Below are 18,231 nucleotides of genomic sequence, written 5' to 3'. Positions count from 1 at the left end.
AACAGAGCAGGACCCTGTCCTTACAGAAAATAAAGTAGGCTGGGCGTGGTGGCTCACACCTGTAATCCCAGCACTTTAGGAGGCCCAGACAGATCACAAGGTCAGGAGTTCGAGAATAGCCTGGCCAACATGATGAAACTCCGGCTCTACTAAAAATACAAAAAATTAGCTGGGAGTGGTGGCACACACCTGTGATCCCAGCTACTTGGGAAGCTGAGGCAGGAGAATCACTTGAAACCAGGGTGTGGAAGATGCAGTGAGCTGAGATCATGCCATTGCACTCCAGCCTAGGCAAAAGAGCAAGACTCTGTCTCGAGAGAAAAAAAAAATAGTAAAATATATATGTATATAAAATGAAATATTTATATATATATTTATATTTGAGACAGGTCTCACTCTGTCACCCAGGCTGGAGTGCAATGGCATGATTTCAGCTTACTACAGCCTCGACCTCCTGGGTTCAAGCAATCCACCCATCACAGCCTCCCGAGCAGCTAGGATCACAGGCGTGTGCTGCCATGAGTGGCTAATTTTTATATTTTTTTGTAAATAAAATATTGATAGGACTAGACTTTGGCCTTTTGGACCAACTTTTGGAGTTAACCCTTCATGAGATGTGATGCTCCAGTCAGTTCTGGGGTGAAGAGTCAACACTCGGACTCCTGTGGCTGTGGAGGACCCTGTCCAAGCTCAAAGGAAGACACTCCCATTTCACAGCAGGGGCAGCCCGGAGAGCTTCGGGCCAGCAGGCTAGAAGGATGCGTGCATCTTCTAGAGAGGGCTCATGGAGTTGGTGAAGGGAGCTGTGGGCCAGCTCCTGTGTCCCCTGCTCCCAGGCCTGTCCCCAGGAATTGCCTGGGGAGGGAGGGAGGGCGAGTTGGAAGCGATCACAGCCCCCGGGCAGGCGGGACCCTGTCTCCTCCTGGCCCGACCTTTGTAACAGCTGTGTGTGCTGCCCCAGGGGCACTTCAGGAACCCTGAGGGCCCACACCAAGGGGCAGCCCCATGGGGGTCCATGTCTTCAGGGCAACCTCTGTTCTCCCGCAGGATGTGTTTGAGATGAGGTTTGCCAAGATGCCGGATGAGCCCGTGGAGGCGCCGGCACTGCCTGCCCCCGCAGCCCCCGTGGTGAGCAAGGGTGCTGAGAGCAGCCGTAGCAGCGAGGAGAGCTCTTCGGATTCAGGCAGCTCGGACTCAGAGGAGGAGCGGGCCACCAGGCTGGCAGAGCTGCAGGAGCAGGTGGGCACTGGCATACCTGGGTAGGGTTCAGGGGCTGAGGTGGGATTGCTGGCACGGCAGCCCAAGGTCTGTCCCTTTGCATGGTTCCCTCCTCTGCCCTGTGTCCCACAGCAGCCGCCGCAGTGCTTCCTCGTAAAGGTACTCGGAGTGCCCTCCCCAGGTCTGTTCTGGCGTGGCGCGAGCCTAACCCACAGCACACATGGGTGGCTGCGCTGACTCCTGGCTGGGATGTTTCTGGAGACCTGGCGGGCCTCAGGTGGGAGCTCAGTGGTCATGTGTGGTTATGTGTGCCTTGCTCTGCTTGAGAAAGGCCTGTGAGGCACTTGCAGAGACCGCAGTAGTGCCTGGGCTCCAAGCAGTCACTTGCAGTGGGGTGGGGTGCGGGCTCCAGCCCCAGCCCAGCCCAGCCCCAGCCCAGCTGCCAGGCTGTGCTTCCTCCCCCTTCTCTGCCTCGCTTTCCTCGTTTGCAGTATGGGACAGATGTCGCCCCCTCTGAGCTGTCTCGAGGTCGAATTGAGAAAGATGTGAATTGTTTCCCCAAACCTCCGGCAGCCAGCCAGGTGCATGATTTCTGGGGCCCCAGATTGAGAGAAAATAGAGCAGGGCTGTCGAGTCAGGAGGGGAACAGCATGAATCAGGGCTGCAAGGACAGCGATGGCCCTGCAGACCCCAGAGTTGGGTCGGACATTTGATTTTGAAGTGGCAAGGACACACAGCGGGGCAGACGTCTGTGAGGTGGCAGCTCCTCCACCCACCCACTGTCTTCCTTGCACAGACCACCCAAAGGCAGGGACAGGCTGTGTCCTCACCTGGGCAGTGCCTCTCCTCTCCCATGGTGTGGCTCCAGTGGAGAGGGCGAGGTGCTTGGCACACTGCCAGCTGCAGGGCGGCCCCGGATGAATGCTGGCTGCTGGCAGTGGTTTGTTTTAACCCCGGAGACCTGCGTGTTATCCAATGGCTTCCCAGAAGTTACTGATGAAAATCTCCTTTGTGCAGGCATTTAAACTTCTAGAGAGTCCTTCCTCATCTAAACAGTGGTGATAAAAATGTTAGCTGCCCACCTAATGTAGATGACGGGTTCATGGCTGCAGCAAACCACTGTGACACGTGTATACCTATGTAACAGACCTGCACGTTCTGCACATGTATCCCAGAACTTAAAGTATAATAGTTTTTTTTTAAAAGTTAGCTGCCCTTAGCTGCCCTGTTGTGCCGCCTGTGCAGTGCTAAACCTGTGGCCAGGCATCTCTTCCCCACTGCAGGTGAGGAAGCCAAGGCGGAGAGGGCTCATGACTCACTAGGGGTCACGGGAGTGAGGGGCAGAGCAGGGCCCGGGTGCTCCTGGTTCACCTCCGTGCCCAGCGGAGGCAGCTCCGACATCGCCCCAAGCCCCCTCCCATCCAGGGCCCCAGGCAGCCCCAGTGGTGTGGGCTGTGCCCGAAGCCTGCTCAGCTGCCCGCTCTTTTCCAGCTGAAGGCCGTGCACGAGCAGCTGGCCGCCCTGTCTCAGGCCCCCGTAAACAAACCAAAGAAGAAGAAGGAGAAGAAGGAGAAGGAGAAGAAGAAGAAGGATAAGGAGAAGGAGAAGGAGAAGCACAAGGTGAAGGCCGAGGAAGAGAAGAAGGCCAAGGTGGCTCCGCCTGCCAAGCAGGCCCAGCAGAAGAAGGCTCCTGCCAAGAAGGCCAACAGCACGACCGTGGCCGGCAGGTGGGCTCCAGACCTGCTCAGGCTGCAAGAGCCCGGCGCTCAGTGTGCTATGGGGGCTCACGTAGCAGCAGTGCTGGGATTGGGGGCTTTGTGCCTTGGCCACCTGGAAACCAGGGTGATGAGGGCGGGGAGACTGAGGACCTGATGAGACCTATGCTAGGAAGTCCGGGGGCTCAGGTGGTGCTGCTCAGCTGTCTGCAGGGCAGGCCTGGATTCTGGACATGGAAGTGCTGCCACGGCCTGGTCTCCACATCTTGAAGCTTTTGGGATGTTTTCCTGGTCTGGACCAAGGATCTTGACTTGGGGGAGTTGAATGCCCCATTTTGGGCTTGCCCATAGGCAGGGAGCAGGGGTGGTGGAATCGTGCACAGCTGCATTCAGCCTCCTTGAGCCCGTGCTGTGGCTGGACACCACCCTGAAGAGTGTCTGCTGGGGACACGCAGGAGCCACAAAGCAATATGAGCTAGTAGGGAAGGAGCTCAGGCCCAGGATTCCTCTGCCAGCCAGGTAGAAGGGAGGCCTCCCGGGGCGGGAGGCAACAGCTGTGTGGGAGCAAGCTTGGCAGCCGAGGGCTGGGGAGGGAGTTCCAACAACAGGGAACAGTGGGTACAAAGCCGCAGAGGCAGCAGGACGTGTTCCTTTTGGGAATGAGGGCAAATTTGGCACCACTGAAAAAAAACAAGTTGGGAAAAGAGGTGAGTTGAGGCTGCTGAGATCGGCCGGCTTCGTTTGAGGTGTTCATGCTTCCTTTCCAAGCAGATGAAGGGGAGTTAGGATTTAAGCTCAGCATGGTCGGATCCTTGCCGCTATGGAGAAGAGCTTAGTGGGAATCTGGAATGGAAGACAGGATACCTACCCCTTTGGAGGTTATCGTGGTTGTGCAGGCAAGATAAATTGGTGTGGCTCTGGAGGTAGAATAATTTGGGAGGCGGCATGGCCAGGTCCTGGTGCTTGGAGGGGAGAGGAGAGGAGCCTGGGGGTCCTGGGTTTGCGCTTGGACGGCTGGGTCAGCCATTGATGGAGACAGTGAGTGGAATGGTCGGGGTAGGTCTTTCCTTCCCTTCTTTTCTCCCTCCCTCCCTCTTTCCTTTTTGGAGGGGGATGCAAAAATCCATTTTTCTTATACAGGTTGAGTATCCTTTATCTAAAATAAGGGTGTTTCTAGAATAAAAAGTGCTTCAGATTTTGGATTTTTTCAGATTGTGGAATTTTTGCATTATACTCCCCATTGAGCATCTCAAATCTGAAGCATCTCAAATCTGAAAATCTGAAATGCTCCAGTGAGCATTTCCTTTGAGCGTCACGTTAAGATTCAGACAGTTTCAGATTTTGGAGCATTTTGGATTTTTGGTTTTGGGATACCTAGCCTGTACTATCTTTGTCTGGTCTTAGTATCATTATAATGCTGGCCTGAAAAATGAGTTGGGGCCAGGTGTGGTGGCTCCCACCTGTAATCCCAGCACTTTGGGAGGCCAAGGCAGGAGGATCACTTGAGCTCAGGAGTTTGAGACCACCATGAGCAACACAGTGGGACTCTTATCTCTTTAAAAAAAAAAAAAAAAGTCTTGGGATATAATATTTGAGTGATTAGAGGCAATTAAAAAATGATTTAAGGCCGAGTGCAGTGGCTCACACCTGTAATCCCAGAAATTTGGGAGGCTGAGGCAGGCAGATCAGCTGAGGTCAGGAGTTCGAGACTAGCATGGCCGACATGGTAAAACCCTGTCTCTACTAAAAATAGAAAAAATTAGCCAGGCACAGTGGTGGGCGCCTGTAATCCCAGCTACTCGGGAGGCTGAGATAGGAGAATCGCTTGAACCCAGGAGGCAGAGGTTGCAGTGAGCTAAGATCATGCCACTGCACTCTAACCTGGGCGACAGAGTGAGACTTGGCCTCAGAAAAAAAAAAAAAAAGATTTGAAAAGTGTTGCCCCTTTTCTGTTTTCTGGAGTAAATTTATAGAATTGATATTAATACTTAAATGTTTGGTAGGATTCACTAGCAAAACCATCTGAGCCTGGAGTTTTGATTGTTGGAAAGTTTTTAATCATGAATTCAATTATTTTAATAGGTATAGACTTATTAGATTGTCAGTTTCTTCTTGAGTGAGTTTTAGAGGTTTATGCCTTTGAAGGCATTAATCCATTCCGCTCAGATTGTCAAACTTACGGACATGAGTTTATTGGTTAGTATTTCTCTATTATCCTTTTATTGTCTGTAGGACCTGTAGTGGTGTGTCTTTTTCATTCCTGATATTGGTAGTTTGTGTCTTTTTTCTTGGTGAATCTGGATAGAGACTTACCAATTTTATTGATCTTTCAAAGAAACATAATTAGATTTCACTGATTTTTTAAAAAATGTTTTTACTTTTATTTATTTCTCATCTTCACTGTTTCCTTTTGCTTAGACTTGGCTTCTTTTTACAAGGTAGAAGATTAGATTACTGACTTGGAACCTTTTTTTAATTTTTTATTTAAAAAATTTTTTTGAGAAGGGGTCTCACTCTGTTGCCCAGGCTGGAGTGCAGTGGCACGATCTCAGCTCATGCAACCTCTGCCTCCCGGGTTCAAGTGATTCTCCTGCCTCAGCATCCCAAGTAGCTGGGATTACAGGTGCCCGCCACCATGGCTGGCTCATTTTTGCTTTCTTAGTAAGGACAGGGTTTTGCCATGTTGGCCAGGCTGGTCTCAAACTCCTGACCTCAGGTGATCCACCCGCCTCCGCCTCCCAAAGTGCTGGGATTACAGGCGTGAGCCACCATGCCTGTCCCTGCATTGTCCTTTTTTCCTGAAAATATTCCTTTTTCTGAAGTCTACTTTGTCTGAAATTAATATAGCCACCCCAGCTTTTTTTTTTTTTTTTTTTTTTTTTTTTTTTTTTTTTGAGACGGAGTCTTGCTCTGTCGCCGAGACTGGAGTGCAGTGGCCGGATGTCGGCTCACTGCAAGCTCCGCCTCCCGGGTTTACGCCATTCTCCTGCCTCAGCCTCCCGAGTAGCTGGGACTACAGGCACCCGCCACCTCGCCCGGCTATTTTTTTTTTTTTTTTTGTATTTTTTACTAGAGACGGGGTTTCACCGGGTTAGCCAGGATGGTCTCGATCTCCTGACCTCGTGATCCGCCCGTCTCGGCCTCCCAAAGTGCTGGGATTACAGGCTTGAGCCACCGCGCCCGGCCTTTTCTTTTGACTAATGTTTGCATGGTATATATTTTTCCTCACTTTTTTCCTTTTAACCTACCTAGAACATTATATTTAAAGTGGCATTTGTGTAGACACTAGTAAGTTGGGTCTCGTTTTTTAATCCAACCTGAGTATCTCTTCCTTTTAGTTGGTGTGTTTAGACCATTTATATTTCTTTCTTTTTTTTCTTTTTCTTTTCTTTTTTTTTTTTGAGACAGAGTCTTGCTCTGTTGCCCAGGCTAGAGTGCAGTGGCAAGATCTTGGCTCACTGCAGCCTCTGCCTCCCTGGTTCAAGCAATTCTCCTGCCTCAGCCTCCCATGTAGCTGGGATTACAGGCGTGTGCCACCTCTCCTGGCTAATTTTTTGTATTTTTAGTAGAGACCAGGTTTCACCCTGTTAGCCAAGATGGTCTCAATCTACTGACCTCATGATCCGCCCGCCTCAGCCTCCCAAAGGACTGGGATTACAGGCGTGAGCCACCATACCGGGCCTTAGACAGTTTATATTTCACATAATTATTGATATACTTGGATTTTGGTGTATCATTTTATTATTTTCTTTTTCCTCTGTGTTTTTTGTTCCTTTGTTCCCCCTTTTTTGCCTTCTTTTGGATTACCTGAATACAGAGATCATTTCTTGACCTGTGGAGTTTGAGATGCCTATGGGGTGTGGAGAGGAACTAACCTCTGTAATTGTTTTCTGGCCAAGGTCTGGAAACCCGGCAGCTGGGAGCAACTTTTCTAACCTTGGATTTTCTGCCTTGGGGCACCACTTTGGGAAGAAAGCTTAGTTCCAGAGAACAGCCTGCTGTTGGGAGGAAGGGGTGTGTGCAGTGGGCTCCCAGGGCAGGTAGACAGAGACTCAACGCCACGTTGCTCTGTCTTCTGCCCCAGACAGCTGAAGAAAGGCAGCAAGCAGGCATCTGCCTCCTACGACTCGGAGGAAGAGGAGGAAGGCCTGCCCATGAGCTACGATGAAAAGCGCCAGCTTAGCCTGGACATCAACCGGCTGCCCGGGGAGAAGCTGGGCCGGGTGGTACACATCATCCAGTCTCGGGAGCCCTCGCTCAGGGACTCCAACCCCGACGAGATAGAAATTGACTTTGAGACTCTGAAACCCACCACTTTGCGGGAACTGGAGAGATATGTCAAGTCTTGTTTACAGAAAAAGCAAAGGAAACCGTTCTGTAAGTTGCCTGGGTGGAGCATGGTGCTCGAATCTCCTCTTCCCTCCTTGGCCTGCCCCTCCTGTCACTCCTCACAGACCCTGTGCAGCGAGCGTGGGCACAGGGCTGTCACACTGTCTTGGCTCCTTGGTCCCACCACAGATGCCCTGAGGATATCTGTGCTCAGCCAGGGCCAGTGGGCTTGGGGCTGAACCCAGGCCTGAGCCCCACCCAGCCAGAGCCCTCTTGCCCTGTTGTCAGGGACATGGGCAGCACTTCGTGCCTTGGCCTTAACCTTGTCCAAGGAACGCGCGACCCTGGGGCTGGACTTCGGCCCCAAACCCCATTCATTCAGGGCCCAGTTAGGGTCCTCACTGCATGCCTTCCTGAGGTTCCCTCCATTTGGGGCCTTGGCTGCAGGTGACCTCTCATGGTCCCTTGCAGGACAGACCGGCTTCTCTTATAACAGGGACACCCTGCCTTTGACTGGAGTCACAAGTCCAGAGGCCTCACAGGACGGACCGTGGGGCACCGGCCCAGGCTTCCCTGAAGTCAGTGGCAGGAACAAATCACTGCTGGGGTCTGCAGGTCTGGCAGAGTAGGAGGGAGGGCAGACCTGAGGTGGCCCTTGTGGCAGCCCCCACAGGCTGTCAAGTGAGTGCAGGGCTCACTTGAACTTGCATGTGGCCTCTTGGGTGTGCATGGGCCTCGCTCGCTCTCAGAGCAAGTCTCCTTTTCCTGGCTGGAATATCTGTGTGGTCATGGTGCGTCTGACCCACAGCAGGTCACCGGGTCGACTTGGGGGGAGTGACTCAGGAGTGTCAGGCAGTGGAGAGCAGCGGCCCTGGTAAGGCAGGTCCATGAATCAGAGGCTCTGGCCCCGCACATGAGGGACACTGGCCAAACCACATTCTGCCTGTGCACCTGCTGGCACCATAGGAATGGCCTCTGTCACCTTAGGATCCAGGCTTTGCACACTCTGAGGGCTCAGCAGATGCGGGTGGTGGTGGGTCTGTCTCAACCCAGTCATTTCTGCCACTTAAAGCCCTGGTGACAGCTGTGTCTCTGTCAGCTCCCAGACCCATGAAAGCTGGGCAGCTGGTGTGGATGCCAGTGTGCAGGGCTGGGGCCTTGGCCACCTGGATGCAGCCCTGGCTCCTGCCCCATCGGTCCCCTCTGCAGTCTGAGTGCCCATTTGTTCCCCGACAGCAGCAAGCGGGAAGAAACAGGCAGCCAAGTCGAAAGAGGAGCTAGCTCAGGAAAAGAAGAAGGAGCTGGAAAAGCGTCTGCAGGACGTCAGCGGGCAGCTGAGCAGCAGCAAGAAACCTGCCCGGAAAGGTACCGCCTGCGCCGCCATGCCACCTCTCTTTGGTGGGGGTTGGGGGCTGTCAGCAATAGGGGTTTGAGCATCAAGCAGGCCCACCTCTGAGTGTGGCTCACCTGATGAGCTCCATGTTCTTAGATGAGCTCTTGAGCTCCTGAAACCACGATTTCCTTGTCTGTCACTCGGGGGTCACACCCCAACCCTGCAGGGAGGTGTGCAATGTGGGGGGTGTGTGGATACACCCCATTCCAGGGCACCATAGACAGAGGACCCCCCAGGAGAGGGCTCTTGTGGGGCTCGACCGGGCAGCCCAGCCCCTAGGCAGTGAGCTTTCTGACTGTTCCCTGGCAGTGGCAGCAGTTCACAGCAGGCTGAGGTAGCAGAGGTGGAGGCCCAGCCCCATGCCCTGCGCATTGCCAGGTCTTGTGTTCAGGGGAGCCAGCATTTGAGCCCTTGCCTCCGTTTTTGGACCCTGTTAGAGCACGCATCTCTTTCCCTGGCTTCCAGGACACATATGGGGGACAGTATGGTCCTGTCTGGACTGGAGCATGTTCTAGCTGGGGGCCATGGCCTTGCGACATGGTTTGCCCAGTGTCGAGACAGGGCCCATGACCCTGCCCACTGAAGGGGTCTGTCTCCTGTAGTCACTCTTGGGACGCCCCAGGCAGACTAAGCGCTCCAGAAACGCCAGCAGCTGGTGTTCCTGTCGTTGCTGCTGGTGGCCATGTGACTGGCGGATATTTTTGATGGGCAGCCTTTCTCGCATCCATCGTTTCCTGTTAGTAGTCTGTATTCAGTTTTTCTGTCTCAAGTATATTCAGATAGTCTTGTTGACCTGATTAATTTCAATAAATACTGATCAAACGACTGGGCCAGGAAATGGGTGGATCGTGGCATGCGGTGTGGTGGTGTCACACTGGCATGGACGACGTGCCGCCAAGCAGGTCAAGGAGTGGGTGTGCAGAGCGCATCTCCCTGTCCATGTCTCCACAGAGAAACCCGGCTCAGCACCCTCAGGGGGCCCGTCCAGGCTCAGCAGCAGCAGCTCCTCCGAGTCTGGGAGCAGCAGCTCCAGCGGGTCCAGCTCCGACAGCAGCGACTCAGAGTGAACTGGCTTCGGACAGAACAGGACAAATGGATGTCGCACACGCCGAGACTCTGCCGTGCCCCTCTGTGGTTCATAGACTACTTTCGTTCCATGGTGTGCAGGTCTGCTTCTTAATTCAGTGTTATGATATCTTCCAGTTTTTGCTTTCATAGGTCAGAGGTCTATCTTGTGTGTGCGTTAGACTTGATGAGAAGGTGTGAACTCTGCAGAAAGTCTCTTCTTCATCACTGAATTCAGTCACTTGGAGACGACAACTTCACATGCTAACCTGATGACCCCAGAAAACTGTGTGAGATTCGTACCGAAGAACCTGGTGGAATCCCTTTGCTTAGACCCAACCTGGTCGACAGCTCGAGAAAGCATTTTTTCCAAGGAAATGTCTCGGCCATGGGTACTGTATTTGAAAGCTGTTTCGTCCTTGTCATGTGGGCCCTGAGCTCTGACCCTCGTGTCTGACGCGGCCACCTCTTTCTGGAGGGGCTGAGGACAGATGTGCCTGTTTGTGGGGACCAGGCTGGGCCTAAGCGAAGGGTTGTCACAGCCCCAGCCCGGAGCGTGGAGCCCTTGTGGGGGTCGGGTGGGATGTGCGTTCTCCGATCGTGGTGATGTCAGGAGCTCCTCGGAGGGAACAGAGCGGCTGTGTGTGCAGCCTGCAGGTTTCCATACACTGAAGCTTTTACCTCAACTTTAAAAAAAAAAAGAAGAAAAGATTTAAAAAAAAAAAAAAAAGGAGACTTTTTTTGTAAGGTTCGGCAATTTTCTACGGAAGTCCAGCCCGCTGTGAGTCCCCGCCTGGCTAGCGCCGCCCCTGCTGCTGCTGCTGCTGCGCCCTTGGGAACCACTTCCCAAGCTTTTGTGTATATAAATAGTTATTTATTAACATCATTGGTCATTTTTAAAAAAAAAAAAATAAGAAAAAACCGCAGAAGAAATGCATTCACACAATCGCAGAGATGCAGGCCTTGTCAGTGGTGTGCCGGGCCCGGGTCCTGTCTGGCGGCGGCCTGTCGTCTCCAGGTGCTAACTCCTGCCACCGCGCGGTGCTCACCCACATCTGTGTTCGCGCGCTCGCCCCTGGGTTCGCTGGGTTTTTTGGGTTTTTTCTTTGTGGGTTTTTTTTTTTTTTTTGTATGAAACTTGGAGGCTTACAGGTATAGACAGCTTTCAGCTACAGCACATTCTAATTTTTTATTTTGTTTAGTTCTTTTGTATTCACTTCTGGTCTCTTTAAGACTGTTTTAAAAGAAATCGATTTAGGGAACCCCAGTTATATAATATAAACTTTGTAATCTGAGAGAAAAAATGTATAGTAAATCTAAGTCTTGATTTTTAACTTTCTATTGTAAAAAATAATAATATACAGAGTTTAATAGAAGGTTATGTTTTGGTTTTGTTTTCCCAGAGGCTGCCATATGGCCTTTGAGTGCGGGGATCCCCCACACTGGCCCACCAATGAGCATGGCGGCTTCGGCCAGGAATGCCAGGGTTAGCTTCCCGGGCTCGTGGGTGGGCATGCCTGCCCCATGCCAGCCTACAGAGGCCTGGCCAGGCCCTCCCCAGCCTGTCTGCCCTCCTCAGGGGTAGAGGAGTCTCTGGGCCCCAGGAGGATTCCCTCCCAGAGACTTGCACGGTGCTCCCTGCTCACGCGTTGTCACAGTTAGCCCGGAAATGACTGAAACCAGGCATTCTCCCGGACCTGGGCGTGGGGGAGCCTCCAGGCAGACGCTGGCTATGGAGCCGTGGTGTCGTCTGTCCTGTATGGTGGCCAGTGCTTTCTGCCAGCACTTCTGGATGGATAGAGGGACTATCATTAATATCCTAATACATGGTGATTTAAAAAAAACAACAACATAAAATTGATTCAGAGTCCACTGGCCCTTACAGATGTAGGTACACCCTTACTGGAGAGGGGGCTCTGATGAGGAAATGCTGGTCAGTTACTACTTTTTAAATTGCTGGTAAGTCTGACACTTGGTGAGTTTTCAGCCAGTTTGTTAAACTTTTAATTAAGTTTTGTTTATAATAAAAATATAAATGGATTTGAAAGTTTCCATTTTTTAAAGTTACCCTTGTTTTTCAAAGGTATTTTCTCAACAGATTGTTAATGGACTATTTAAACCGAATTTAAGGAATTCACACACGACAGTGGACAGGTCTTCATGCAGGCTGGTTGGTAACGTGCTGCCAGCACAGGGCTGGGTGATGCGCACACCTTAAGCTGGGGGTGCCTGGGGATGGGGGGCGCTCCTTGAAATGTCCCTCCAGCCACAGGGCAGTGAGGCACGTGCCGCCTGTGTGAGCTGTCGGGAGCAGCCGGCTGTGGGGCAGCGCAGCAGGAGCGTCGTGGGGCCATTCCTTCTCGGCTGGTTCTCTGTGATGGTGGCGTTGGCTCGCCTCTGCTCCTTTCATCTAGAAAGAAGCCACTGACCCTGACGGCCCACCCGAGGGTACACTGAGCAGCCGCATTGGTGCTGTCACTTTTTTAAGGCTTTCTGTCCAGACTTCAACACTGGTTTCTTTTCAGAGTTTCGAAGGATTGATGGCTTCCTCAGCGCCCTCGCCGGCAGGCTGAGGGTGACAGTCACGTCCACGTCTTCTGTATTAGAAGGCTGCGGTGATTCAATTAGATTGTCCCGCTGCTGAGACCTGTAGGGCAGCTTCTAACATGCTTTTTTCAAGGGGAGAGGAGCAGTGACAAGTCGTGTGTCGGAATTGGATTTGAGAATGCTCTGAGTGACCCCTGGAGGCCAAGGGGGCAGGCTTCGGGCGTGAACTGAACTCCAGACCCCTCTTTGTGTTGGGCGGTGTCATCTTGCTTACAAACTGTAAGACACATTTTCTTTGGTGTTTGTTTTTGTTGTTGTTGTTTTGCAGCACTCACGCCTCTGACAGTCTTTTGGGAAAGAGTAACACCTACATACAGAATTGGTCACATCCAGAGTAGCGCCGTTTCTTAACACTGGCATAAGGCCTCCGGGAGGGTTTTCCTTTTTATAGTTAAAGTGTTACTTTTCTGTATGATGTGCATGCAAGTTTACCGTAACTTTTCTTAAACTTTTTAGTGCCGTTTCTAGTATATTCCTGTAAATGTCAGTTACTGAAAATGAGTCCAATGTAAGTAGTTTAGCTTGTTTATTGCAATGCTGGCCTCAACACAACAGAATAAAAATGGTAGAAAGTACTCTTTGATGTTTCTGGTAATCATGGACCCTTCTCCTGGGGCATTTGTTTTGTTTTCATAATAAAAAGCAAAAAAAAAAAAAAAAAAGGACTGTTACTTTGCATTTTCCTGTGCTTTGTGTGGGGGCTCCCAGCCTCTCTCCTGGAGCCTAGAAATGTCTGGAAGCACCTGGTGTGGAACAGCCTTCACTGGTCCACAGTGAGGGTGCTGAGCTCCCCACACTTGACATCCTGTAACTCTTGGCAAAAACACCCAACGCATCCAAAAGGGGCCCCCAAAAACCATTTAAAGGCAGAATGCAGTGGCTCGTGCCTGTGATCTCAGCACTTCGGGAGGCCGAGGCAGGAGGATGGCCTGAGGCTAGGAGTTTAAGGCTGCAGTAAAGCCGTGATTGCATCACTGCACTCCAGCCTGGACCACATCTCCCAAAAAAATAATAATAACCAAACCATTAAGTAGCCCTTATCCTGTGCCCTGGCAGGATGAAGGGAGCATCATTTCTGGCCTCACTAGGAAGCTACGATCCCCTTTACTTGACAGTTCATTGGTTTCCTGGAACAAGCTGCCCTCTTCGAGACGGCCAGGTTCTGTGCTCTTCTAGTCGACCTGGCCACTTGTCCCCTCCCTCTGCACCTCAGTCCACCCTGAAGTGGCTTCCTGTGATGCGCTCAGTCCTAAGGGACATGCAAATAAAATCCCAAAAGCAGATTTTCATAGGTTTAACTGCCAGACTGCAGAGGCTGGCGTGCAGCACGGCTCACTGAAGAATGACAGCTCTGGAACTAGGCCTGGAGGAGACATTCCAGGGGAGAAGATTCTGGCTGGGCCCACGTCTAGGCCTGAGGACCTGTCCGACTCGACCCCAGATGGAGTCAGGGGGCACGGTGTCACTCTTGGCCAGATTGTGACCCTTATCCAGACCGGCCTCCTTGAGGATGGACATGGGGCCTTGCCCGCCCCAGGCAGATGCCGTCTTCCTGCAGCCTAAGCAGCTTAGTGCCAGCTGGCTTGTGCGTGGCCCACACGCCCTGACCCCTGCAGAGACTGGCCCTTGAGCACACATCCTCCCAGCGCTGCACATGACCTCAGATCCCATTCTGCGTGTCAGCGCTGCCTCCTATGCTTGGCATCGACCCCGCCACAACCCGTCCTCAGGGGAGTCTGTGGTGCGGTGAGAAGGTGGCCCACGGGCATTCCAGATTTGCCTCTGGAGTTTGCTTTCTTCCCAGGCAGGACTTAAACTGAAGAACTAAAAAGATGTAGACAAACCCTACCTAGTGGATGTGTAGTGCTTCCTTGGCAGGCCCGCCTTGCTGTGGGTGTGTCAGCTAGCGGGGCAGGTCCTCCAGCCCCATGCTTACTCACTCTGCAGCTCCATTCTGCAATCCTGGAAGTCTGACTTCAAACCTCCCAGCCGCAGGCTGCAAACAAGCCAGGAATCTCTCAGAAAGGACCCAGGCAGTGCAGGAGGCTGCTGCCGACCAGGCCTCTGGCAGGACGTTTGGGGAATGCGCTTTGACCCAGCAGTTCCACTTCTAGGATGTTTGCGAATGAACTTGCACAGCTGCAAAGAGAAGCACGAACCGAGTACAGGCACATTCAGAACATGCTGTTTGCACAGATGACAACTTCGACGCTGTCACTGCCCATCTGTGGACTCACGGGAGAGCTGCGAGTCAGAGGTTAAAAGCATGAAGTGGGCCGGGTGCGGTGGCTCACACCTGTAATCCCAGTACTTTGGGAGGCCGAGGCAGGCATATCACCTGAGATTGGGAGGTTGAAACCAGCCTGGCCAACATGGTGAAACCCTGTCTCTACTAAAAATACAAAAATTAGCTGGGCGTGGTGGCAGGCACCTGTAATTCCAGCTACTCAGGAGGCTGAGGCAGGAGAATCACCTGAACCCAGGAGGCAGAGGTTGCAGTGAGCTGAGATTGCACCATTGCACTCCAGCCTGGGCAACACAGTGACTCTGTCTCAAAAAAACAAACAAAAAAGCATGAAGTGAATGCCCAGTCTGTACAGTTGGGCAAGAAAGAAAATGGCAGACACAAGAGGCATGGTACAGGAGGATGCCGTCAGAATCATGTGACCGTGTACGCACACTGAGGAGCTACGGGACATGCCCCCAGCTGCCAGCCAGCTTCTCCTCAGGGAGAGCACTTTTGCTTTGCTTTATGCCCTTCTGTATTGCAATTTTTAGCAATCAATTAGATATTACTGCTATAAAAAATGGGAAGCCAAGTAGCATATTACGAACAAGGATAAAAATAACGTGAGGAAGGGGAGCAGTGTATTAAAGGATGTTTATTTAGAAAAGAAAAATTAGCTTTGACAAGAGACACCTGCACATTTGTGTAGCCAAGGAGATGTCAGAGCAGAGGGTGAATCCTTCATGGAGACTGAACACACAGGTGGCCAGCTGTGGCAGCGACATGAACACGTCAGTGGCGGCCTGGGGGCAGAGGCTGAATGCTTTAAGTCTGACGGAGAGCCTGCCTTGCTCAGCCCTGTTACTACATGGAAATCACTGTACGCCACACATGTGCAACTTACAACTCTCAGGTTTCCTGAATGTGTTTTGGAGGCACTGGCCGGTGGGCCGCAAATGCTTGGAAGCTACCATGATGCTTCACACAGGACGATCATTTTGGTAACTCAAAATATAAATGCGGGCTTGGTGCTGTGGCCCACGCCTGTAATCCCAGCACCATGGGAGGCTTGAGCCCAGGAGTGTAAGACCAGCCTGGGCAACACAGGGAAACCCTGTCTCTATACACAGTAGTTCGCCTGGAGCCACAGCTACCTGGGAAGCTGAGTTTGGGAAGATCACCTGAGCCCATGAGATCGAACCTACAGTGAGCTGTGATCGTACCACTGCAGTCCAGCCTGGGCAACAGAGTGAGACCCTGTCTCAAAAAGCAAACAACAAAATGTAAGTGCGACAAAGCTCCCAGTGAGATGCTGCTGCTACTCCGCCATTTATGCTAAAAACAAAAAACTAAAACCTATACAAACTTGAAAAGGTGGTTTATAACAGGGATGGGAGGGTTACTCTTGGCTTGGTTAAACCAAGCATCTAGCAGTGCCCAAGCCTATGCTGTCCCTAGCAGCACCTGGAGAATTTGAATGTCGAAACAGCTGACTAGTAACTGAGGGGACTCTAGAGGGGAAGTGTCCTGTGCACCAGTCACACCGCGGCTGTGCTAAGGGACTCGGGGGCAGATTCTGTGCTGCTTGGGTTCTTACGCCACGGTTTGATCTTCACATTCATTATTCAAAATCTTCCAGCAAGGATTAGAAATCAAGACAACTGAATGAAACCCATGTCTGTTTTCCTCGAAGAGTGGTCCTGGGCTCAGGTGCTCACATGGGAATTACATGATTGCGCAAAACTTGGACTGCCCTGTGTCCCTGGAGACCTCGAGCTTGTTTTTGTCTCGGACCAAGATGGCCTCATTTCCATACTGTGAGTACCACATGCTTCGGCTCCTGCTCAGGTATGTCCCGGGAGGCACAGACTCCAACTTCTGCTGTTGCTGCTGCCAGATGAGCAAGGAGGTGTCCCTGTACCGGAGGCGGGCGTAGCCTTCAGACAAGGCCTTCTCTGCCAGGGGGACGCGGCCACTCATCCCCTCCCCTGTCTTGCTGGACTCCTGGGAATCCTGCTGTTCTGAGATGGCCCACGAGTGGACAGCTGCCACAGGCTTCGCACTAAATTAACGGACAGCTTTCCCAGCTTTGGGGTTTAAGGATCCCTCGTTTAACTGAATGGTAGAAATTAGGAATTCAGCCCATTTGCAGGCAGCGTCCTCAGGAGGGTTGTGTGGCGAGGAAATGAGGCGGCCTCGCCATTCTGAAGACACCTGAGACCCATTCAGGGGACCGCACACAGGTCAGAGCGGCGCCCAGCCACAGCTCTTCCGGGTGCAGCTGTGTGGAATTGATAAGGACGTGGCGTCACACCCTGGGGGGTGATTCTGCCACCATGGCCTGGACCACTGAGTTTGAAGAGATGGATCCAGCGCCCTGAGGAAGGGACATGGTGGCCCCAGACGCAAGCTGCAAGGAGCTCCGGTGGCACGCCCTGCACGCATCTGTCCGAGCCGGCTTTCAGGGCAGCGGCTGTTCTGACCCACCCTGGGGATCCGGCCCCAGCGTCTGTTCAGGTCTCGTCTCTCCCCAAAGATGCTGCTGCAAAGGAACGAACATGCAGTCAGGCGAGGGGAAGTCAAGCGCCCCGGCAGCGGCGGCAGTCTACAGCGCAGCATCAACTGTCTGGGGGTCAGCGGCCTAGATCGAGCTACTTACGTCCGGTGGGGCAGCCTGGGAGCTGGGTGGGGAATGAGACGGGCGCCCAGTGCCAGCTTTTTCAGTCACTGGGCGGTGCTGGGGAGGCTGCTTGTTGGGGCTTCAGGGTCTCCATCTGTGAAACAGGAGCCAGCGGCGCTTGAAAGGGCGCGGGTTCTCGGCGACGCCGCCAGGCGTCAGCCCCGGGACCGGAAGGGGCCCCCAGGGCCGCCTTTCTGCTCCGAGCATCCAGCTCCCGGGAGGCCCCTGGACCCAAACAAAAACGATGTCAGGAGAAAACGAACAGGGAAGCATCGCAACCCACTCCCGAACGCCCTCCCAGCTGCGCAGCGTCAGGGACCTCCCGTCCTGGGATACCCGCGCTGGGTCAGCCTCAGCGTCCCGAGCCCCCATTGCGCGTCCCCCCGCCTGCGCGCACCCTGGGGCCCCGGTCGCATGGCCCGCGGCCCCCATCCCCGTGCCCCAGACTCCACGCGCTCTGGGTCGCCCCATCCTCCAGTCCCCTATCGTCCGCCCGCATCCCCGGGTCCCCCACGTCGCCCACCCCAGTCACCGCGCGTCGTGGGCCTCGGAGACGCGGGCAGCGGGGCGAGGCGCTGCAGGGCTCCCAGGGCGGGGCCTGGGGCCGCGGGGCCGTGTCTCCATGGTAGCGCCGCAGGCCTGGCGAGCCGAGCGCAGAGGCTGGGCAGGCGGGTGCGACGAGCCCGAGCCATCGATCGCTCCGGGAGGCCGGGCCGGGCCCGCCCCGAGTAGGAACTGGAAGAGGAGGAGGTGGGGCTGGAGGAGGAGGGGCTGGATGGTGAGGGTCTGGACAAGGAGAAGGGGCTGGAGGAGGAGGGGCTGGAGGAGGAGGGGCTGGAGGAGGGGCTAGAGGAGAAGGGGCTGAAGAAGGAGGGGCTGGAGGAGGAAGGGCTGGAGGAGGAGGGGCTGGAGGAGGAGGGGTTGGAGGAAGAGCTGGAGGAGAAGGGGCTGGAGGAGGAGGGGTTGGAGGAAGAGCTGGAGGAGAAGGGGCTGGAGG

General features: G+C 53.3%; 2 protein-coding genes across 6 annotated transcripts in view; one reads left to right on the top strand and one right to left on the bottom strand.

Moving 5' to 3' along the window:
- Nucleotides 1–11,760, top strand: part of LOC105471880 (bromodomain containing 3) — a 37,114-nt gene extending 25,354 nt beyond the window's left edge. For 3 of the 4 annotated variants that reach the window (XM_071078566.1, XM_071078567.1, XM_011724680.2), the window contains exons 8-12: nt 1,048–1,239; nt 2,710–2,945; nt 7,018–7,310; nt 8,499–8,627; nt 9,607–11,760. In XM_071078566.1, coding sequence (XP_070934667.1) covers nt 1,048–1,239; nt 2,710–2,945; nt 7,018–7,310; nt 8,499–8,627; nt 9,607–9,722 — 966 coding nt within the window. In that variant the 3' untranslated portion in view covers nt 9,723–11,760. The remainder of the gene's footprint in view (nt 1–1,047; nt 1,240–2,709; nt 2,946–7,017; nt 7,311–8,498; nt 8,628–9,606) is intronic. The other variant, XM_071078568.1, reaches the window with a different exon arrangement.
- Nucleotides 11,761–12,366: 606 nt separating this feature from the next.
- LOC105471881 (BRD3 opposite strand) lies at nt 12,367–17,909 on the bottom strand. 2 transcript variants are annotated; one of them, XM_024789776.2, is made up of 3 exons: nt 17,767–17,871; nt 17,214–17,459; nt 12,367–17,096 (listed from the first exon to the last, which is right to left on the bottom strand). In XM_024789776.2, the coding sequence occupies exon 3, from the start codon at nt 16,532–16,534 to the stop codon at nt 16,280–16,282; it is 255 nt and encodes an 84-aa protein (XP_024645544.1). In that variant the 5' UTR covers nt 16,535–17,096; nt 17,214–17,459; nt 17,767–17,871; the 3' UTR covers nt 12,367–16,279. The 2 variants fall into 2 exon arrangements, with proteins under 2 accessions (XP_024645544.1, XP_024645543.1); XM_024789775.2 differs by having other exon boundaries at nt 15,191–17,096; nt 17,758–17,909.
- Nucleotides 17,910–18,231: the final 322 nt, after the last annotated feature.

This window comes from Macaca nemestrina, chromosome 14, assembly GCF_043159975.1.
Source record: "Macaca nemestrina isolate mMacNem1 chromosome 14, mMacNem.hap1, whole genome shotgun sequence".
Classification (NCBI taxonomy): Eukaryota; Metazoa; Chordata; class Mammalia; order Primates; family Cercopithecidae; genus Macaca; species Macaca nemestrina.
Note: the sequence above shows the minus strand (reverse complement) of the source record. Positions and strands in the feature narration are given on the sequence as shown.

Excerpts from the sequence above, each read along its gene's own strand:
- LOC105471881 (XM_024789775.2), bottom strand. The coding sequence starts at position 16,534 with ATGAGTGGCCGCGTCCCCCTGGCAGAGAAGGCCTTGTCTGAAGGCTAC.